General features: G+C 43.8%; 1 protein-coding gene across 1 annotated transcript in view; it reads left to right on the forward strand.

Moving 5' to 3' along the window:
• Positions 1-24,315, forward strand: part of nphp4 (nephronophthisis 4) — a 139,028-nt gene that overhangs the window by 64,744 nt on the left and 49,969 nt on the right. Inside the window, exons 10-11 of the mRNA XM_029248963.1 lie at positions 15,834-16,025; positions 20,226-20,364. Of these exons, the coding sequence (XP_029104796.1) occupies positions 15,834-16,025; positions 20,226-20,364 (331 nt within the window). The remainder of the gene's footprint in view (positions 1-15,833; positions 16,026-20,225; positions 20,365-24,315) is intronic.

Consider the following 24,315-nt stretch of genomic DNA (forward strand, 5'->3'; position numbering starts at 1 on the left):
ATACAAGATGCTCATACATGTTATCATGCAGCACTGCCATAATTAAAACAAAATTTGAAATATAATTGAAACATCTGTGTTGCTGAAGGTTGGTGTCAACAGTGTTTTTCTGTTTTATTTCATTTAGTATGGATTTTAATTGGGTTTCAGACAGGTACCCAGGCAGGGCTGGTTTTATGATTATGCAAATCTAGCCAATAGCCTTGGGGCACTGAAATTTTGGGGCCAAATTTTGCTAATAAAATCAAAAAGTCAACTGTAATCTTATAAAAAAAAATAGAAAAATACCTAGCTTAATACTAAAGATTTATTAGAAAATTGAAAATTTGCCACCTTATATAGTGCGTAAACATTATATGAGACATCATCGAGCCGTTTCTTTAAAATGTTGTAACTTCGTTGGTAACGTTCTCCACAGCAAATAATTCATATTTGTGCCTTTTACGAACTGCAGTCTCGAGAATAAGTTTAGCTATTCGTCTGTTTTCAGTCGTTAAAGTATAAATTTGTGTTCCTTTTCCAGATAAAATTAACAAACGTTATCGTAAATAATTCCGAAAATTAAAAAAATAAATTTGACGTTATAAATAAGTTATTTTCCCTTCTTCGGAATCGGTATGTAATCTATATCTAACGTAATATTTTTTTTGGGGGGGGTCACGTGTATGTACGAGCGGCTCTATTAACGAGAGGCAGAAATCCAAAGGGTGCTGGATTGATTCTTGTCCCGCGGCTCCGAAAACCCAGTGCCAGCCTTGGTACCCAGGCGGCGCCGCTCTCTCTCCGCCTTGCGTGTTGCCTTCAAACGGAGCACCTTGGCAGCTTTAATGATGTCAGCTGGGCTGTGCGCTCCTGGAACCGTCTCTTCCCGGCGTGCTCATTACGGCCCGTTTCAAAAGGACACCCCCGGGTCCCAGGAGCCGCCCAGGCGCGCTCTTGTCAGCCGCATGGGAGTAGGTTTTTCAGCTTGTAATGGCGGGAACTTCCAGTCTTTAGGCATGTTTCTGTGCGTGGCGACGTAGGTGTCCCCGGGAACAAAAACCGAATTTTTCGATGCGGAAGCGGGGAAACGCTCCATGGAAACGTTACTCCTAGAATCCCGATGGTTTGTTTTTTTGGAGACATTTATAGCGAGTTGAACCACAACAGGTAACATCTTCCCAGGGGGCCCCCGTGCACCCCCACCCCCATCTTCTCACAGCATGCTCAGAATAAATAAGACACTGGCAGAGCGACAGTGCACCGCTAATTAAAATGAATGTCAGCTTTCCAGCTGTGGGTTGCGTCACACTCCTACACGGCTGCTCTAGTCCACGTGCTGACGGTGGTGGCGTTGGTGTATCGGGCATCCTGTTCCAGACCAACTGGAGTCACCTTTGGCTGGAAGTGAGGTCGCGTGTCTAGTTTGCTGCTGGTTCCTGCTTGCTTCGTATGCTTTGTACAGCCAGCTTGAGGTATTTCTGCCAATATTTTTTTCCTCGTCAAAATTATTAATTTTGCGCCTACCCGCTGACTGGTTTGTTGACGATGCCTAATGGACAGAGGTTTTCAAATATTACGGCAGAGTTTTTAGCCAGAAGGTTTGGCTCTGCTCTGGGGTTTGGCTCTGCAGCTCGAGGGCACTGAAATGATAAGCCGGTCCAGTGCTGCCATGGCCTAGATCCCTGGGACGAAAAATGTTTCGGGACGTCCTCAGGTGTCGATCAGATGCTCATAAGCACGAGACACAGGCTGTAAACACGGCGAAAGGAGTTAAATCAAGTCGGTTATGCAGTCTAGTGCTGTTTGAGTGCATTTTACTGCCCACTAGTGGCTGGCATCAGAAACACAGGTTATTTTCACCCAGCAACAGAAAAAATTTCAGAAAGTAGAATGTTTCAAAAATAACTCTAAAAATAAATTGATGTTTGTATATTTGGAAATCGGTTACTTAAATGTTTGCTGTTTGTAGCTGCAATTTTTAACTGAATTCAGGACAGGTACCTTGATCTAGTGTACTACAGCAATAGCAGTTATTCGAACCCTAGTCCTTCATACTGCAGCAGCAGCTTTAATCACTAGGCTGCTTCCTGCCCCGTAGAAAGCGATGATTCCAGTAATAGCAATGAATCCCGAATAACAGATAAATCGTCAAGGCTGTATAGTACAGTACTCTGTTTGAGGACAGTCATAGCTTACAGTAAATGGCTAACAGACATAGTAAAACGGGGTTGTGCAGTTAGTCTGGAACCCTGGACTCTCTGGTGTCCCTCAGCAGTTAGTTGTCATATGCTTGCAATACGTTCAAGTGTTCCCGCTTGGACAATAAGCGGATTTGTATGCATTTAGTTTATCGGAGATTAAAAAAAGAGCTTAATTTGTTTAAAAAAGTTTTGAAGTGCTTACAAACAGCCCTGTTTTATTTGCTTTTGTTTACCTATTGCATTAATGAGCGATGCAGTCTGTTGCTGTGTTTTTTTTTCTGACGCACATCAATGTGAAATTTAAATAAGAATTTAACCTGGTTTACTCGTGATAAAGTAATGTAACGGGTAATAGAAAACATTACTTTTCACGCAAAATAATGTACTGTATTATATTAGACTTTTTCAAAGGACAGTAATATACCACAATAAATGCGAGTAAAGTGCTCAGTCCAGGTAAATGAGAAAACATTTTGTTGACTCACTAAGTATTTTAAATCAGAGCCAAAATTACCTTTGCCAACTTGAATACACTCAATTTTTAAATTTGGGATGAAGTGCATCTTAAAGATCGTCCTTCACATCTCGAATGAACTTGTGCTGTGTCTGCTGATGCCAGAGAAGCGATTTTATGGAGGTTAAAAGACACATGGACTTGAAGAACCTGTTGAAATGTTAATTGCCTGTTGTAATTTGTCGTAATGGGAACGGTCCGCTTGGTGATGCCCAACAGCTCTTACTGTGTGGGTGAGTAGCTTCTGTGTGACGGACTGGATCCCAGTGCCGTGGGATAGGCTCTGGTTCACTGCCCCCCTGCTTGGGACAAGCGGTTATTGAAATTGGACAGATGGATGAAATTATCCACAATGGTTTTTGATGCAGGGGGGTGTGGTGGCGCAGTGGGTTGGACCACAGTCCTGCTCTCCAGTGGGTCTGGGGTTCGAATCCCGCTTGGGGTGCCTTGTGGCGGACTGGCGTCCCGTCCTGGGTGTGTCCCCTTCCCCCTCTGGCCTTACGCCCTGTGTTACCGGGTAGGCTCCGGTTCCCCGTGACCCCGTCTGGGACAAGCGGTTCTGAAAATGTGTGTGTGTGGTTTTTGATGCCATAATTTCATAATTCCACTGTACTGGCTATTATCAATATAAGAAGGTGGAAAGTCTACTGCATCCCTTCCATCCATCCATAACTGCATGTCCAACTCAGGGCTGCAGTAATCCAGAGTCTATTCTGGAAGGCATAGGGTGACAGGCAGGGTACGTAGTGGCTGGGACATCAATCCATCACAGGTCGATCACACAATCATTGACTCACACACGCTATGGACAATTCAGAATCACCTGAAAATGCATGTTTTTGGAGTGTGGGAGGAAACCAGAGCACCTGGAATAATCTCACGCAAACTCCACACATACAGAGCGCTAGAGCCAGACAGAGAACTCTTGCTAATAATCTCTGGTCCCTGTTACCTTGTTACAGCACTGCTGTCACCCTGATTTATCAGCCCTTGCAACACTTTCAGCACTCACTGTGAATCTACTTTTAGTTTTTAAAAAAAGTTAAGATGACATCATTTTGTTCTTTAAGCTCCCGCCGCGTCATCCACCGTGTTCTACGCTAGAGTGCCGTTTCCTCAAAAAATACTCTTCTTTTCCCCCTTTCTGTAAAAGGGGAGCTAATTATATGTGCCGTGCGGAATGTCGGATTTCTAATTGGGAGCTGTGAAAACTTTAGAGGCGCTGAAAGGAGGGTATCTTTACACTCCGCGATAAAGTTAATTGCATTTTCTCATCTGTTCCAACAGCTCCGTGCAAACTGTGACATTTCGGGCGAGCCGATAGGCGGGAGCGAAACTGACGGCGGGGTGACGCTTCCTTCGTTTGCGGGACTCGGGCTGCGTTCCCGTGGGAGGTTTGAACGTTTGCGGAACATGCGGTGACAGGCTGCTATCGATGCTTCTGTCGCTCGAGCGGTAAATGAGCGCGTCCATGCGGCGTCCGATTATACGATTGCTTGGTGGCGTAAAAGAGGAAAAGCAAAATCGCAGAGGTCGGCGCATGGCGGGGGCAGGGTGGGCCACATGTCTTAAGAGCACGGCGTTCCCTCATCTTCCAAATGTCAGGGCTTTCTCGGATCAGCGGCCCTTTTTTCCTTAGACTTTCCCGCCCGGGAGCCCTGGGCCGATCACATGGCGCCGCTGCGTCACCCCAGCGAGAGCCGCGGGAGAAAGAGTATGGCGGAAGCTTCCGGCGAAAGCCATTTCGCTCTCCTTGGACTGGTATTTCAGGCAGCCCCGACCTTGGGTGACGAGCGTGCGGTGGCGGAACCCAGCGCGCCCGCCTCACCTTTGGGGAAAGCGGCACCGCGAGTCGACTTCCCAGAATGCCAGGGTTCGCTGGCGCGATTGCGTGTGACCTTCTTAATAAAGCTCTGGAAGAGCTGTGGGGATGTGACTTTTAGACGGTTGTGTAAGTACGCTCCACGATGACATTCAACACGGAGAACGGTAAGTTAGATGCGCTGCGGGGCGCAAATAAGTGCTTGTTGCATCACCTCGAACTTCAAATGTCCTTCTGACAGCGAGGACATTAAGACCCAAATTACAACAGGAATATTATTGAGAATTCGTGTTTTGGTGGATGCACCGTGTGTCCGTACAAGACGGGAGCCCACGTTCACAAGATTGCCTGTAAACCTTGGATGTCCCAGGTTTAAATCCGGCCTCCTGCTGCAGTACCCTTGATCAAGTTACTTGCCCTCAACTGATACGGTAAAAATGTGTCGTGTGGTATACTAAATGGGTAAGTCAATTTGCTTTGGAGAAAAACATCAGATACATAAATAAATGTAATACGCAGTCACTGCATGGGTGATTGAAAATATGTATTGATATAGTGAGGCCTGCTACTTTACCGCAGTGTAATGTAACTGGGACATTAATTACTTCATTACCACATTATTTCATCCAACTGAAAGGCTACAAATGTTGTCAGTTAGCTTAACCCTTTATGTTTACGCTTTCATGGCCGAGTGTGGTAGTAAAAGTACGAATGAGTTGCGGTCGTGCCTTCGATGCTGTATCGCTTGGGTTCTGTGGAGCTCTAGCTGGTCAAAATGAAAAGAATGAAATGTAATAACCATCGGTTTCACTTTTAGGGGTTTTCAGAGCCCGAGAAAAGATACGAAACATTTATAAGTGAAAGCAGTGCATGTTGAGGCATCGTTGAGCGTTGTTGTATATTTTCAAAGTCACGACGGGATGAAATTTCGACTTCGAAAAGTCATTTTCGTAGGCGATCCGGCCCTCGGGACACCTCTTCGTGCAAAGTACGAGAGGCCAAAATTTAAATGACCCCTGTCACTTTTGGACCTCATTGTCCTTCCGGCCTGATGTGTGACAACTTTGCATATCATTGATGAAATACATATTGATCTTCGTGATCTTTTCCTAGAACCGGACAGCAGGAGGCGCAACGGTTAGAGTGGGTGCCTAGCACTCTAGGGACTTGGGTTTGAATCCCACCTCCTGTAAGTACTCCTTATAGGTAACTTAACAACAGTGTGTTGTTTTGGAGGAGTGTGCAATAATTAAAATTCAGAGGAGACTAAAAACCAACTTATGTTGTAATATATTACTACATAAAATTGAAATCAATACCATGTATCCTGAGTAACCCAAGGTAGGTCACCAAGATGTGTCGGCAGTTTCATAATACAAATATTTTGTCTTTTAATGTTGTTATAAGTTTTAAAGTAGATGTGAACTGGTAGGGAGCACATGGAGTCCTTCTAGAAAGTTCTGTCTTCCCCTTGTGCCCTTAGTGTGGTGTCCTTTGTCCCCGTGGCTGAGTCCATTCACCTGGTTTCTGGTTGTCTTCTTTTTACTACGTCTTTTCCAAGAATCGCAGTCGTTTCAAGAGAATCCATCCCTCTCATGATGTGGAATAACCTGAGTGTCATCATTCGTGCTTCCAATCACAGTTCTTATTTGATTTGATCCAGCATCCATCCGTTTGCTTTCCTGGCTCTCCACGGTGTCCTTAAAAATCTCCGCCGGCACCATAATTCAAAGGAATCTGTGTCCATGTTTTTCCTTAAGCACACAAGTAAATATTTTATTAAAATGAGAATTACCAAATGCTTCTTTCCGCGTATACTGCTTTTTTTTTTCTGTCACCATTTTTCTATGTGTGTGAGAAAGAAAATGAAAATACATATTTATCGACAGTGCAAAAAAATTCTCCCGCTGAAATTGCTACTTTGCCTGTAAATATATAATTTTTTTTTTTTTTTTTTAACTGATTGACTGTGGAGTATTTCTTCAATTTCAAAGAACTTATTAATTAAAATGATAAGTCTTTTATCCCTCTTCCTCAATGGCTATTCAGGAAGCGATATGTTTTGTGTCTTTGTTATCAAGGCTATTAAGAAGTCTTGTGTTTGCAGCTATCATTTTATTCACATTATACGTTTCCAAAAGCTTTAGTGGCCCAAGGCTGTTTCAAATCAAGAATGCTGTCCTCGGCGATCACAGCTAACAATAATTTATTTTGCGCCACAAATGAATTGATATTTTTCCCCGAGGGATGCAGAACCAGAGACACATTGGAAGCGTGTGATAAGATGGAGTTTCCTCGGAAGGTCTTAGATTAGTGTTTTTTTGTGCTGTTAGCATTCTGCGTGTCTTCCATGGTGACTGGTCTTTGGTTATGTGTGAAAAGGAATGTGTTTGCTGTGCACTTGGCTGAAAGTACCTCTGATTTTTAGGAGGAAAAATGATTGCTGCCTGGATCAAATTTAAGACCCTGGTTATGGCCTACAAATGCATCAGTAGAACTAAACCGAGAAATCTACAAGACCTGATCATCCGCCATACCCCAACTAGACAGCTACGCTCCTCCACGTATGACCGCTTGGTGGTCCCATGCATGAATGGTAAAGCACAGAGGTTCTCGGTTGTGGCTCCGTTGTGGTGGAATGACCTCCCCCTCTCACTCAGAACTGCTGAATCTCTGTCCACATTTAAAAAGGGTCTTAAAACTCACCTCTTCCACACTCGCTTCGCCCATCGTCTCTTAAATTCACATAACGTATAAATGTTCACGATCATGCTGAAATCAGTCCTTAACTCAGCTACTCCTGCAATTTAACGTAAATGTTTATTTCTATCTCAAACTGGGTTTTCTAGATCCTATTTACCTCTACATTTATTCATATATGAGACACTTTTCTCCAAAGCAACTTACATGTCATAGAAAATACAATGTGTTCATTACATTAGCAGAAAGAGACACTTAGATGCAGACGTGTGATTCTTAAGTGCGGTCAGTTTTTTTTCCACCATATGAACCAATGTTCAGACTAGTAGCTGTATAAAACTTCATCGGAATATCCACGATTCCTGATCACCTTCCTAGTTAGGTTTGGCAAAAACCATTGCATCTTGGCACACTCATCCTGTATAGCATTGGGTCCCAGAGAACACAAGTTCAGTATATCGGTATAGAAAATTAGGCACCCTGTGGCTCACATGACATGCTTTTTGCTCTGTAAAGTGGCTTTTTCCTCTTATATGGACTATTTTTCCTCTATACTAGGGAAATTAACCAGCTGGAATTCCACCACTTTGTAACCTCGACTTGCTAGACATCAGCAGTTTTATTTTAATATGCAAATACAGCGCAGACTCATTTAAATGTGACCTTTTCTGACTACATATTTGACTAAACTGCTGAAGAATCACATCCCCGGTGCACAAAAACAATGTGTGTTAAATGCACAGGTTGTATAAATATGTTGTTAGTGATTTATGTATATTATTATATATATATGTATATATTATCACAAATAAATCATGTTTATCTTGGCTAAACAAGATCAGTTTGTGCTGCTGGGAGCATCCCGTCTCATGGATTTGTGACAAATACCTGTTTCTTCTCACAACAGGGCACAGACTGGCACTCGCTGTCTGAATTGAGGAGGATTTTATTGTCATACCATATGGACTTGGTTCAGCACCACTTTAGGATAGTCCCCTCATGGTCATTTGTATTGCTTGCAGTGCCTTTATTTTGGTGTTGTAATGGTTTTTAATTGCAACTTTATGAGTCTTCCCCATGAGAAATGAAGGTAATTTCAGCCTGTATAATGGTCCCTCACTGAATGGAGTGATTTTATAGAACACATTTGGCCTATTAAGTTCTAGGAACCTGTTCATAAAATCCAGCTTGTGACATTCTACCATGGTGGCCCCCAACAGGATCAAAGAATTTGGTTGTCAAATTACTTCCGAGGTCATTCTGTTCATGCTGCGTTCTGTATGTTAGTGATCAAACAGAGCTCAGATGACAACATGGTAATCCCCCACTGTGAATACCGGATATACGTCAGTCGTATGCATATCTAAGGTCAAAGTGGGGAAAAAAATAACAACTCTTAAAATTTTCAAATAGTCCTGCAAGTCATGGAGACAAAACAGGCTTTTTTCTGTGGAGGTTTACAGTGGCAATATGTTTTTTTTTCCTACTTTGTTGATGTTGAAGCCCCGGGGGCTGAAATTTTACAATGTCGGTCGAGAGGCCTGTTTATGCTCTGGAGAGTGGAGTCGTATAAATAATGAAAGTGAGTGTGGCTTGAATCAGGAAACCGGCACGTATTCACTCATCCCCATTCAGTGGAGTGAAACGGCGCTCGTCTCCTAACCGCAGCCGGGAAGGGGAAAAAAAATCTCCCCTTAGATACACTGCATGAACTGTTATATATGGATCAGAAAGAACACAGTGCAGTGTAGCTAGAAATCTTGAGCTTGGTGAGAGTCAAGATGCTGCTGTCAGTCACCCACTTTATTTAGAAAAATCATGTCTGCTTTTGTCAGCACTGATGAATTAATCTTCTAGAACAGCTTCATGAAATTGAGCTTAGGTGGCTTCTGGTAATCTTATTATTTGCAGTTCGATCGTTTTAACACAAGCTTGTGCAATTATGAACGCTGCTTAACAGTTTGCTTTTGGTTCATTGGTTCTCTGTCTTGGCCTTTATAAGTGGGGAAAAAAAACTCCCTCTGTCCCTCAGAGCTGCTGAATCCCTCCTGTCATTCGAGAAGGCTCTCAAACCCCTCTCTTTCAGAGCCACTCCTCTCCTGATCTCCCGAGAGCTCCTTAAATGAGTCCGATACCATCTGCTATGATTATCTATGTACTTACTATTTGAATGTCACTTCTATAGGAGCTTTTGGAGGGATACACTTTCAGAAAAAATGTCTTGCTAAACACACACACACGCACCGTCTGAAACCGCTTGTCCCGAGCGGGGTTGCGGCGAACCGGAGCCTAACCCGACGAGGGGACACACCCCGGATGGGACGGCAGTCCGCCTCAAGTCACCCCAAGCAGGACTCAAACGCCACACCCACCGGAGAGCAGGACTCGGCCAAACCCGCAGCACCATCGCGCCCCCGTCTTGCTAAACAAAAAAATTTAAAAACGCTTGTTTTAAGAGTTAATGTTATGCATTAGTGATACAACTCCTTTTGTGAGTGTATGGGTTGCATTACTTTGTTTTGCTGGGTAGATACTTGTACGTATCTTAGTGCGGTGTGTCATTGTAGGTCGTCTTGCACAAAAGTGTCTGATAAATATGAATTAATATGAATAATAGCAATAATTTTCTGCTGGAAACTTTATAAAGGAGCCCAGGGCAGAGTTCTTTACTTATTGCTGCTTTTCGTCGATCGAAGTTCTAGCAGATCCACCTGGATTATTGGTCATGCCTGAGAGATCTTCTCCTGGCGACTGTCCCAGCGGTCAGCTGGCCAACCTCAGGCTGACCTAAATACCCAGCGATGTACGGGGGGCAACTGCGGAGCACCGCAGTGCCTTGGAACAGATGGCCGGGGTGGTCTGATGGGATTTGCTGGAAGGGTAAGGGTACAGCACAGGTGACTAATGGAGAGCAGGGAGACAGGAGAAAGCACTGAAGCGACTCTAAGGGAAGCGCGTCCGCCAACGGTACGCATGGCTACCGAGGCCTCTGAGAAGCCTCTGAGTCAAAAACAGCCCCATGCAGGCAGAGAATGTGGAGTTCAACCCCCCCAGTCGGGGATGAGGTCCTGTTTCACGGTCCACTTTCTTCACCCACACAGAGACCTATTTACTTATTTCATTTGCGTTCTCGACCTCCGTTAGCCGTTGTTTGCAAGTTTTACCTGTTACAGTATCTCCGTAATCATGGCGTGAATTAATTTGCATTGTTATCACTGACTTCTTTTGTCTTTACTGTTCGGTTCTTGCATTAAATGTTGATTTAATACATAAAGATTGCGCACCAAACAAACTGTATGTATGTTTTAAGTGCACGTTATCTAAGAGTTACTACAGAGCTGATCAAGTGCGATTGCCGGATAGTATCATAACTAATGTAATTAATGATGGAAAACTGCCTTTGCGTGTTGTGTTATGATAATTAATGTTAACTAATTGTGTCCAATTTCATGGAATTTGGTGATACTTTGCCATAAACGAGTGTCACTTTTAGGGCGTGGAAACTAATGGTGATTTTGTCTTTGATTTATAGGAATTAACCATACTAGGAAACCCATTACCTTCTACTAAAGTAGGGGAAGACAGTAATGACAATATTAAAGTCTATGTTAGCATTAAAATAAGTTATAAATTCTTGTTTCACTGTTATTAATTCTAATTACTCGGATGAAGGCGAAGATCTTTATTTAGGTTTCTCTCCTTGACTAGACTGATCAATAGCAAGACTTTTTTAAAATTGACCCAATGTGACTCTAGTAGTACTAATGCATCAAGTGTCATGTGCAAGACTCCAGTCCCTTTGCTTTCAATCGTCTATGACAGTTGCATCCATCAACAGTAGGTCTTGGATCAAAACATTGATTATAAAACATTTGGTGAGCGGTGCATGGTGGCGCTGAAGTTGCAAGGTCAAGTGGAAGTGAGGTAGATAAAGGGGAAGCTCAACCTTCCACGTGCTGGTCCTCAGTAACACGGACTTGGACTCGTGTCCGTACCCTCAACTAGTTTCACATGTTTTACAAAAAATATAACGTAATTGGCTTCTTCAGTATGAAACCCATTATATGATGATAGTCCACTCCCTTCCATTGCTAAAATTTTTCATCAAAATGAACATCTCAGCACATATTTACCGTATTGTTTGAATAGTTTAGTATACAGGTGGTCCCCGACTTACGATGTGGTTATGTTCTGCGAAACCCATCGTAAGTCGAAAATGTATTTAATACACACCTCTACATGACAGACTGGGAGATGCAAATTGCTGCTGCTGCCCAACATCGTGAGAGAGTATTACACCTCTTTCCCAGGAAAAAAATCAAAATTCAGAATTTGAAGTACGGTTTCTACTGAATGTCTGTCGCCAGCTCACGTCGTAAAGTCGAAAAAAACGGAAGTTGAACTAGCATAAGTCAGGGACCACCTGTACGTTTTACTCTTATTTTCCTTCCTTTCTCTGTGTATCTGGAGTTTACATGTTCTCCCTCTACTCATGTGGGTCCTCGTAGAGAGTTTATAGGTTCTATGTAGTCCATACTGATCTTATATAGGGGCAGCAGGTAGCGTAGAGAATAGAGGTGCGGCCTTCAACCTCAAGGTTACCAGTTTTAATCCCACCTACAGCTGTAGTACCCTTGAGCAAAGTACTTATTTTACTGAATTGCTCCAGTAAAATGACCCAGATGTATAAATGCGTAAATAACTGTAACTAGCTTAACATTGTAACTTATGAATATTAATGTACATGTAAATGAAATGTAAATATAGAGTTATACAGAGCCATTGTGAATGAGAAAACTTAAGCTTGCCAAGGTAAAAACTAAGTGAAATACCCCAATGTGTGTTCTGTTTAGTTGTCTTGCTTAGCGCGCACCCACACACACACACACAAAGAGAGTTGACGAGCGGCACACCCGCATCAGATTCATTAGCCATGATTCGTAATTCATCCCCTGGAACATCTGACCGCCTCCCTCCGCAAAGAAGCGTGGCTCTGGGAATGTGCCAGAAAGGACGCGCGTGGCCACAAGGCCACCCTATTTCAGGGGCCGAGTGAAGCGATGCGCAGCAAAATGAAAGGGGAAATCAAAGCCTTCCGTTAAAACCATAAATAAAACGGCTCCTTTGGGTGGGATTAATTGGCTGTTCCTCTAGGGGATCATTAATCCAAATTAAATTTTGGGAACATTTAAGCGAAACATTGCCATTAGTGTTGATAATTTGTGCTTTGAAGCTTATTGCGTTGAAACCAAATTTATATATGTAAAATATAGCAACAAATATTTTATTGTCCAGCCTTCATGTATTAAATGGGTCATATATTACAGTGTCATAGCGTTTTATATAAGCGTACATGGACTGGTTGATCATTTTTTTTCCTTTCACTGCAGTATTTTTCAGTTTCTTTCAGATGTTACATAAAGGTGTTTTCTTCCGATTAAAAAAATTTGAGCATCTGGCTTTTCCACGCACTGAGATACTTACTCTGGGAATGCGGAAGGATACAAGCTTAATGGTGTTCATTTACATTTTAAAAATGTCATCAGCAACATTGTATTTGATCTTCTCTGTATTCCTATTGTATTTTTGACGAAGTTATGGCACATATGTTGATTATTCTTTCATATTTGCTAATGAAATGCACTTTATTGCAAGGGTCCATATTAGAAGCTCCCTGTACAAACATGTGGTTGACCCAACTTTCTTCTGCTGCAAAAGTTAACATCTGATATCTGGAATGTCTGGACAAACTTTTGGAAGTTTTGTCACGTACAACATTCTCCGAAGGCAGCCGAACAGACTGAAAACCTTTTCACCCAAATATTTCACTGCATAAGGAGATGTGTTTTGGGGGAAAAAAAGGTTATTTCCTCAAATTTCCTGTTCTAACGTGAGTGGCTTTGGGTAAAAGCATTTGCTGAGCAATTAAACAGTGAAATATTTGGAGTCCCTTTCGGGAGGTCCTTCAAGAGCAAACAGTTCATCCGTTTCCACTTTTCATGTGGCAGCAGCAGAACACCAGGTATATGATTTTAACTCAAGTGTTTATGTAGGGCTATAATTGTGTTTTATGCTCTTTTCGTTCATAGAGTTCTGACTGGAGACCTTGACATTTTACCCAGCTCGGTGAGCTGGATGCTCTGATGTTCTGGTGAAGAACCTTGCTCTTGGGTTTTACCACCTGGATCCTTCTGTGACTTGAACCTCGAGCCTTGCACTCACTTTAGAAGCCTGTTTTCCTGAATTAATCTCAAGGCTAGTTTTTCAAGTGGTAATACGCACCTCCGGCAAGGGGGCTTCTGGGAGATGTTGCTCCTGGCTGTGGAGCTGAAGAATTTATACCTTAGCATTGAAGGGTTTGTTGGAGCAATAGCCTCAGCTGGTATCTTTCTGCAGTCGCCTTCCAAACATGGCACGAACGAGGAACGATGGCTTTTGAGTTAGTCTCCAGATGAGCATCCTCAATAACAGTCTTCTCACTGTTAAAGAGCCATTAGTTCGATGAACAGCAGAAGGACAACATGCGGTGTTTGCGCTACTATTGGCACAGATTTCAACAAACACAGGGGAAAGATGGGTTACGTTTTATTTAGCCAATGATTTACTCCAAAGCAACTTACAATGTTAAGGTACTTAGAATTATTTACCTACTTATAGAGCTGGGCAATTTTTACTGGGGCAAGAAAGGCTGAGTACCTTATTTTATTTTTAAGTATTTGCACAATTAAGAATATGCAACAAGGAAATTATGGAAGTATTTATAGATAGCTGGTTAGAATTACTGCCTTTGGCTCCAAAGGTTGCAGGTTTGATCCTCACCTCTAACTGTAGTACCCTTGAGCAAGGCACATGCAAGAAGTTGCTCCAGTAAAATTACCCAGCTGTGTAAGTGGGTAAATAATTTTAACCTCAATGCTGTAAGTTGCTTTTGAGAAAAGCATCAGCTAAATGAATAAATGTAAATGTATGAACAGAATGTGCCAGGGAGGTAAAAACCAATAAGCTTGTAGGAGGACCCTGGAAGCAAAAGAAGGGTTAAAACACAGATGATGGAGGTGACTGCAGAGATTACATCAGTTATTCGCAAGCAATGAATGTGCAGATAACAGTACATTGAACAGATAATGATGGAGTGAGAATAAGAGATATAAGTGATCAAGGGTATTACAGCAAGAGGTGGTGTTTGAACCTGGGACCTTAAAGTCCAAAGAGAGGGTGTGTACCCTCATGTAAGGATGGGGATAAAGGAGGGGAAGGGTTGGGAGAGAGTGGGACCTCCACAAATGTACTGCATACTATTAGGTCTATTAATAGTTAATTAATTAATATTAATTAATCCATCATAGACTAAGGGTTTATCATTATAAGTAAGGTACAGAGGAATTTTTGTGAAGAAAAGAGTTGCCGGCAATGCGATTACTAGAACAGCGGGAGATTGTGCTGTGTAACGTTGGATATTTTGCTTGCATGTTAAAGAGCGTCTTTGTCAGGTTGTGTTGAAAAGGTGGCAGCAGGTGGCAGAGTGGCTACAGTTTCTCCCTTCCAGTTGAAGGAGTTGGGTTTGGATCCCACCACCTGTTGCAGTACCCTTGAGCAGAGTACTTATGCGGAATTAATATAATACAAATTATTCAGATGTTGAAAAACCTCCCAGCCATGGCCAAAAAGCCCTTCCCAAAGCACCACACTCCCAAAGTCTTCAGACCAGCTGCCTTTATAGTTCATCCTTATTCCCTTTGAATGGGTGCAGCTGGCCATTGTCATTCGCTTAGGGCAGGAGCGGAGCCTCGATGGCTGTCTGTCCCACAGCTCCCACCTCCTACCCAGGGTTGGACCGCCCACCTGCTACCCAAGCGACATTCAACCTTGGCATCCCTGGCAGGGGTGCGAACAGCAGTGACGCACGCAAGCTTGAATCGCGTTTCCGTCTTTATTTAGGGGCCCAACCGTTTTCGGGATCTAGAGAGAAACGCGGTACCGTGCCGTGCTATTTAAAGTAACAGTATGCAAATGTGTCCTAGGGTTACATGTAGCAGTTCTAACCACTGCGCCACCTGTTGCCCACCGCACTCATTATACAACATTACGGCACGCAAGGAGGCTGCATCTGGTGAATCTTGGAGTGCGACTTGAGTTGCATTGAGGTCGATTGATCGGTCTCCGGCCTAAAAACATTTTCATCCCTCATTTGGCCTGGGGAGGGGGGTCGAGATTCTCGTGCCAACGTTTGTCACGGCAACACTGGCTCCGTTACCCTTTCTTCTAAATTAATAAACGTGTTGTATAATACCGATATTTCATAATCGCTGATTAGTGTTTGTGTTTTCCTTTTTGCTGTATTAGAGATTTGTCATTTTATTCCATAACTGACGTTGTCCATGATTACTGTGGGAGAGCAGTTCATTTTCACAGCTGTTTCTTTTTTTTTTTTTTTTGTATATACGTGTTTGTTGCTTTTTCAGAAGTAAGAGCGTGTCACTCGATATTTTTTGATCTGGCGAATTCATACATCCAGAAGACAAAGCAGCTGTCAGGTTGGGTGTTTTCAGCTGTCCCTCTTCGTGCCACGAAGCGCAGGGTGTTTATTGTGTTTTTCTCTCCTGCGCTTCCCCAGCCTTCGACCACCTCCTCCTCCAGGATGGCCTTCATGCAGTGCGTGCGCTGGGCGGCCTGGAGTCCCTTCCAGGAGACGGACGGCGTCCCCGAGGCCTTGGACGTGCGCGTGGCATTACGTGGAGGGGCCGGGCCCAACCCCGAGGGTGTCATGGTCTACGCTGTGGCTCCTCTTGGGCGGAGCTCCACCGAGGTACAGTACAACTTATTATGTTATTATTGAGGGTGGCAAACAGCGTAGTGGTTGGAGCTGCATCCTCTGGTTTCGGAGGTCACTGGTTCGAATTCCGACGACTGCTGTAGGAAGGTAGTCGTGCTGAATTGCTCCAGTAAAAATAACCCTGTTATATAGTAAATATTTAATCATTGTCAGCAGGTTTTGATAAAAGCATCCACTGAGTGGACAAGTGCAATGTCAATGTAATACTGTTTTTCTACTGTATTTATTCATTTTCAATATATTTTACATTTATCTGCTGCTTTCCTCCAAAGTGACTTGCAGTGTTAAACTAGTTACAATTATTTGCCCATTTACACAGCTGGGTAGTTTTACTAGGGCAGTTTTAGAGCAAGTCCCTCACTCAAGGGTACTACAGCTGGAGGTGGAATTCAAACCTGTGATCTTGGGGTTCAAAGACAGCAGCGCTAACCGCTGCACTACCAGCTTCCCCATCAGTGATTACATTTTATTTATTTATGTATGTATTATAGGGGGTGTGGCGGTGCAGTGGGTTAGACCCGGTCCTGCTCTCCGGTGGGTCTGGGGTTCGGGTCCTGCTTGGGGTGCCCTGCGACGGACTGGCGTCCCGTCCTGGGTGCGTCCCCCTCCAGCCCTTCGCCTTGTGTTGCTGGGTTAGGCTCTGGTTCCCCGCAACCTCATATGGGACAAGTGGTTTAGACTGTGTGTGTGTGTGTGTGTGTGTATTATCGTTATTCATAGTATAATAATATCATTCAACCGTTGCTTTGCCAATACAAGTGTGTAAAATTCTAAGTATTGTGTACAGTAAAAGCTGATAGAGCTCCCATGAAGATACAGTTATAGCCTCTCTAGGTGCTTTTGTTTGCTGTCTTAAATTGGTCTGGAAATCTAAATTAAATATATATGAATTATTAACGTTTATATAGCAATATATCCAGTCTTATCCAATTAGGGTCATTAGAAGGGCTGCAGATGGTGTTGTTGCCTTGCAAATGAAAGGACCTGGGTTTGAATAATAATAATAATAATAATAATAATAGCTGCGCATATCTTAAAGTTGCACTTCTGAAGTCCATCACTGGTGCCCAGATATGCAAAATGTGTTGTAAGAAACTCTGGGTGATATACAGGCACCAGCTGAAAGTCTTTGGATCGCTGGAGGAACCCTGCTGTGGGATCTGCTGTTCCAGCTCAGCCAACTCTGACAATGGAAGGACTTTAAGATGTTGACGCTGGGCTTCACTTGACGTTATACAGCTTTACTTTGGGAGGAAACTTCTGTACGTAACCCTTCTAACATCTGTTTTTCCTTTCCTCTCGGGCTTTTCAGCTTATTATGCCGGAGTTGGTGCGTTCGCTCCCGTAATCTGTGGTCAACAGCTTCAGTTTTGCGGGAATGGCTCCAGCATCCTGCCGGTGCTCCTTCCGGGCTTCTGCTTTCTCTCCCAAGCACTAATGTGGCTCAGTTCCCGAACACGTGACAGCAGTCCCCCACCAGGCTGGTTCTCTGCCAAAAGAGTTCTCAAGTAATATCAAAAAGCTCTACGGTTCTCTTCTCGGAAAACACGCTCTCATGAATAACGGAGAATTAAACTGTGTTTGATGGCGATTTTTTTTTTTCTTTTTTAAGTCCATGTCTTCGAAAAGCACTGCAAAGATATTTCAGGAGGGAGTGAAAAGACAGTAGGGAAAAAAGTAGGCCATAAATGAGAAGTAAATAAAAAGTATTAAAAAAATGACTAAAGAAAGTGTGATTACCAATCCCCCCCCACACACACAAACAATATGGCAAAGGAAGAAAATGCAAATGTATAACATACATTGACATGGAAAGTACTTCTAATAAAGGTTTTAGAGTAAACTCAGCAACTTTTCGTGCTGGAAATGTTTCTCAAGCCCCCGTTTCTCCAGTTGGTCAGGAGAAGGACCGCAGGGTTTGATGGAGACCGTGTGATGTGGTCCACAGAGGAGCCGAGCTGTAAGTTGACATTGAAGCCATGGATGTGATGTGGAGAAGTGACTGGCTTTGCAGATTTGTCCTTAGATAGGCATCGGTGGTAGATACCAACATCTTTCTTTGAGGGAATTCCTGCTGTTGAGTTGTTTTTTGAAATGTCCACCTTGGTAAAATATCAGAATTATGCAAAAAAAAAAGAAAAAAAAAAGACAAATCGGCAAAAGCTCATGGTTCTACACTTTTTCTTCCCCCCAGCTTCATGGAAACATCAAGAAAAGCCAGCCTTAAAGTTCTCTCCATATTATGATCTTGCGGGTAATTTGAGCATCAGAGTTGGGTTTACTCTTATCGGGTTTATAAGGTTGCCATTGGTTAAAAGTTCAGGCTCTTCTCATTCATTGGAAGTCCACACCCTTCCATTTCTCTGGTTGTTGAGCTCATATGGCTTTGATGGCTTCTGAGGCACTTCCATTACAAGGTCAATGTCTTCAACTGGTGACTGAGACTTTTCATGGCATCAGTTGATGAGAGAGACAGGAATTTTGGTTGGAATTTCAGCCTCCAGCTTTGAGACTGAGACCCTTACATGCCTTCAGTCAGTGAGCTGAATGACGTTGGATGGCTTGTGCGACAGTGAGGCACGTCCTCTACACATTCAAACTCTTCACTTGGGGACTGTGCCCTTCCATTCAGTGAACTGATGACCTTGGATGGCTTGTGGGACAGCTCGTGGGGACCGATGTTTTAAGTTAGCCTCTTGGCTGGAACTGGGCTGAAGAAATATATGGTGACTTTGACCATTTTCTGAGGTCCTGGGTTCCCTTTAGGCCACCATGCCGTTGCTCATGCCAAAGAGTAGTGGTCATATTTTACTCCACCTCTCATTGGAAGACCAGGTCATCACCTGAGTGAGGAAGTTGCAACTCGGTCCTTATGGATTTATTTAGCAATTTCTTATTTGTTTTTTGCCCTTTTAATTGCCCATGTGACAGACTTTGATTTGGATTTTACTGTCTTAGAAATCATTGAATTTCCTTGGCAGATTTTCACGAAAGCATCATAGGACAAGGACATTAATGTCCTTGTCCTTGCCTGATTAAGAACTTTCCCACAATAAGACAGCGAGAGTAGAACTACAGCTCAGATTTTAATAGAAGCTCTACTGTGTGATGCGTATTAAATAATTGCAACTTTTATGCAAAGATATATAATATTTTTCACCCTCTCTTCAGCGAGTCTCAGAATGGTCTTGGAATAAATATGTAATTTGCAGCAGTTATACAAATTGCTCGAGTAATCAGGGTCTTTGTGATGCCTACTTCCATTTGCCATGCCAGTTGAAATCTGCACCATAATGTCTATCATTTTGCCTTATTATGTATAATTGTATAATTCTACGGTTCGTCTTTGTCTTTGCACTTTGCAACTGCCCCTGAACATCGAGTCCCAGGATCCTCGTCACGTTAGGACAACGCATCCCTGCAGGTTCGAAATGAGGACACACAGTACCGGGCTGCTCTGTCTCACTCAAATATCATTGTCTCGAGTGACTTTAACCCTCCATGTCCCTGCTCAGCCTCCCACCGCGACACGTGACCCAACCTGGCTCTCCCCTGTTGGCCAATTTGTTTGGAAATTGAGATGCAGGCTGTTGACCCAGTTAGAACCGATACAGGAAAAAGAGCCCAAAAAAAAAAAAACTGACACACAAAACTGTGTTCATCGCAGTTTCTCAGATCCTTCCATATTTATCATCTATTGTCATTACTCATTGTTAGCTTCTCTAATGCATTTCTGTAAAAGGTCACTGACAGCATTAAGCTTGTACACTGAGCCACTTGCACAGATTTACCCATTTGTACTGTAGGGTAGCTTTTGCTGTGTCTGTTCAGCAGAAGTACCTTGCCCACATGTGGGATTTGATCCCAGGTCCTTCTGATTGCAAAGCAATGGCTCAAACCAATATTCCACTTGCTGTTGTATCAAAAGCTGTCCCGTTGCCCACAGTTGCCTTTACTTTGGTAGGAGAAATGTTGAATGTTGAAATTTCCATAAGTGGAAATTGTTTGCCGCAGCCTCGTTTACGTGATTATGCATAAAGGTCGGGTGACATGTCTGAATAGGTTTACTATTACTGCAAGCTGCTGACTCTGTTGGAAGCCATATGTTTTTATACATTCTTTATTAACGTGAAAATCTCTGCCTGGTTCCTCCTTTCTCCTTCCTCCTCTCAGGTGAAGGACGTGGAGGGAGGAACCGTAAAGTTCAGGTTCTCGACCCGCTCTGACGGCCAGTCTGCCTGCAGTGTCGTCCCCATCCAGAGCAGAGCGGAGGACACGTCACGGCTTAAGAAGACACCCTCTCCGGCCAGAGGCAAGACTCCGCTTAACCAGAGACACCCAGCAGACCCTATCTGATCATAGTACACACACACACATTTTCAGAACCGCTTGACCCATACAGGGTCGCGGGAAACCGGAGCCTACCTGGTAACACAGGGCGTAAGGCCGGAGGGGGAGGGGACACACCCAGGACGGGACGCCAGTCCGCCGCAAGGCACCCCAAGCGGGACTCAAACCCCAGACCCACCGGAGAGCAGGAGTGTGGTCCAACCCACTGCGCCACTGCACCCCCTGACCATAGTATTACCATCAGTATTACCATTTTTTGTCCATTCTATGGTTTTAGATGTTTATTTAGTTGGATTGAAAGCCCCGGTGCCCCCTGTGGTCACTGGTGTCTTTGAAACACTTTGTTGGCCTCGTCAAGACAGTGGGTACCATTGTGGTTAGAGCCTCAGAGGACCTGGGTTCATATTATCGCTCCTGCTGTAGTACCCTTGATCAAGATACTTACCTTAAATTGCTCCAGTGAAAATGACCCAGCTATAGTTATAAATAGGTAAATCATGGTAAGCAGCTTACTGTACAAATGTAACTAATTTGCCTTGGAGAAAACTATTCGTAAACATACTCATTATTAATCAATTGCTACTCCAATGCAGGGTCACGGTGGTTCAAAGCCTATCCTGGAAACATGTGGAGCTAGGCTCCACATGGTAAACCCCGAATGGGACACCAGTCCATCCCAGAGTCCTTAGAGAATACGTTCAGCTAAATAATGGTTGATGGTAATAACAGTAACACTTTGGACGTGGCAACCAGATCCCCACAATGCACTATTTGCCTTTCTGGTCATAGCAGATGGGCTGAAAGTTCAAGATGCCTCATGATTGCTTATGTCAGCCACTTGGCCACGACGATGCCTCCTCATTCCTGAGCACTTATGTATAAACCTTGTGACACCGTTATTAATGCCTGAGCCCTATGACATGTCAGAAACGGTACACTGGGAATGGATTATTCCAAGATATCTTTAGAAAGCAGACCCCTGACATTTAACAGGGACATATTTAAAGTAGATTTAAAAGATTCTTGCTGCTGGAAAGTTTGTTTTAAAATATGTGAACAGGAGTTTCATACACACCCAAGCACGCACAGCCAGCGTGAAAAAATGGAGAGCGTTGTCCGTCAGGATATCGCCGTCCTGCTGCTCCCTGGCAACCATAAAGCTATCTCGAGCCTGCCACCAGTCCATGGTAATTGCCGTGTTAGTTAATTAGGTGCCAGACACGGGGGGGGTATGGCTTGTCCGGCACCCCCTCTCTATGGCGGCACCCATCCCTCACAGCAATTGATATCGGGAAATTACTTTGGCTCAGGGCTGAACAATGGCCAGCTTCTGAGAAGAGTCCAGCTTAGATGATTTCTGGTTTGAAAAATGAGCAGGGAAAACACTCAGAGTCTCAGGCCCTTTCCGTGTGCCCCCCCCCACCCCAAATATCGCAGAAAGGTGATTAACGGCGCAGTAAATATGCCATGCGGCACCACTCAGCGCTGTCGAATGCCGCGGCATGAGTATGGAAATGAAGTGGGTCATTTATTATGTATGCAAATTGCGCCGCTGCGAGCCGAGCACTTCGACAAGGAGCCCAAAGAGGACTTTGCATTCTGAGACTTTTGGTTTATTGCTCGGGATGCTGCGGTGGCGGAGGGGAGTGTTTGCAAACGCACTTTGAAGCAGTTTGTGAGAAGTGAACCTGAGCTGTCTGTGTACAGAAATATCTTTTCAGATTCAGTGACGTGATTTTCGGGATCGCGTTACACCGACTGCGCTGCGGGGATATCGAACCAGAGCCCATCTGCACAAGATCCACCATCCCCTGATTACATAGGAGTGTTAATCCACGTCTTTAATAGCGCAGCCCGTTGTCATCGCATTCGGAAACAGAGCGTTTTTCACTACTGTTTACTGTACTCACCTGCCACTGGGTTTGTGAAGAGAAGTGAAAGTCACAAATGGATTATGGTGAGGTTTTTTTAGCCAACGTGTAAGATTACAGTATTTTTCAACATGTCAGCAGTAAGTTGAAAGGTGTGTAGTGGTGGTATGAACCCCCTTGAGAAAAGTCAACAAGGAAAACATATCGACCAAGTTGCCCAGAGTTATTTATCCACATGTATGTGTGTGTAATATACCATGGTAAGCTTACCTTGAGTCCACAAGTGAAGGTTATACACTTGCTTATGAAGGGTTCCTGCTCAGCCGTGAATGAAGAAATCCTGAAAAGTGACTGCAGCCTGAGTTTTAAGGACAGTATACTTCAGGTGTCCCATTTGGGGAGATTATGGTATCAGTCACTTACCACAACATGACAGTTTGTGCTCATTCATATGATGCATGCTGTATTTGCTTCTGGGAGAATTTGTTAAACACTGCTTTTACCTTGGTTTAACCATAGGAGTGTGACTCATTCAGAGGAACAATGGGAAAGATGGCTGCTCATGGGATGGCTGATGGAACGCAGAATTCGCTGCTTTCTTTTACCCGAACGGTGGCTCCTCATGGTGCATGCAAAATTGGGACCGGTTTGCAGGTTTTGTTTGCAACTCCAAAAGCCACAGTGACCATGAAGTCCCAGTTAGTAAAAGCTTGTCTTTCCACATTTTTTGTGGGTTAACTCATAGATATAAAAATTCTCTGTAAAACTTTTCTTAATGTTTTTCTTGGTGGACCGGTGGTACGGGGAGTGGTGCTGACACCTCACATTACGTGCGTTCCTCTGGGTTTCCTCTGCGTACTCTGGTTTCCTCCCACAGGCCAAAACATGCACTTAAAGTGAAATGGTGACTCTAATGTGTGTGTCTGTACAAGAGTGTGTTGCTCTGCTGCAGAGATGACTGACTGTAAGCAGTATATCCAACTCTATAAGTCACCCTTGGTGGAAAGATATTTACTATAAACCGCTTTGGGGTAAATGCTTCTGCTTTGGAGCGGCAGTAATATCAAAATAAATTCAAAGCAACTTAAAAATATGCGATCGACACAAACTCCTATTCAATCTGGACTCATCCTATAAATTTGTGCAACTTTCCGTTCCTTATCGATCTCCGAATCTCAGGAACACCAGACAGGAAGCCGTAGAAACTGCAAGTGCTCTTGTTTGGGTGCTCTTTACCGCCATCTATTGGCTGGGCGTGTAAACACAAGTTGCATTCACTCTGATACAGGATAAGAGAGGCTGACGAAGGATAATACTTTAACGTAGCATCATACTTTATTAATCCCTGCTGGGAAATTGACACAGAAATTGAAATTGCACAGAACAGAAATTGTACCGAAATCGATATGTGGAGAGAAAGCAATTAATAATAAGTCACCTTGGGGGAAAAGGTATTTACTGTAAACCGCTTTGGGGTAAATGTTTCTGCTTTGGAGCGACAGTACTATTAAAATAAATTTAAACTAACTTAGCGTAGTTGTTACAGCCACTGCCTTTGGATCCAGAGGTTGCAGGTCTGATCCCCACCTCCGGCTGTAGTACCCTTGAATGAGGTGCTTACCCTAAATTGCTCCGGTGAAAATTACACAGCTGTTTAAATGGGTAAATTACTGTTAGTAGCTTTGAGAAAAGCATCAGCTGAATGAATAAATGTAATAAAAAAAATAAGGTGGAAAACACACACACACACACATTTTCAGAACCGCTCGTCCCTTACGGGGTCACGGGGAACCGGAGCCTACCCAGTAACACAGGGCGTAAGGCCGGAGGGGGAGGGGACACACCCAGGACGGGACGCCAGTCCATCGCAAGGCACCCCAAGCAGGACTTGAACCCCAGACCCACCGGAGAGCAGGACTGCGGTCCAACCCACTGCGCCACTGCACCCCTAGGTGGAAAACATTCACATTCTAGCTACCTGACCCACTCATGATGGTAGGCGAAAGGGCCTCGTTGCCAAGGGAGCAGCGGACTGGGAGGCT

Source organism: Scleropages formosus, chromosome 2, assembly GCF_900964775.1.
Source record: "Scleropages formosus chromosome 2, fSclFor1.1, whole genome shotgun sequence".
In the NCBI taxonomy this organism is placed as follows: Eukaryota; Metazoa; Chordata; class Actinopteri; order Osteoglossiformes; family Osteoglossidae; genus Scleropages; species Scleropages formosus.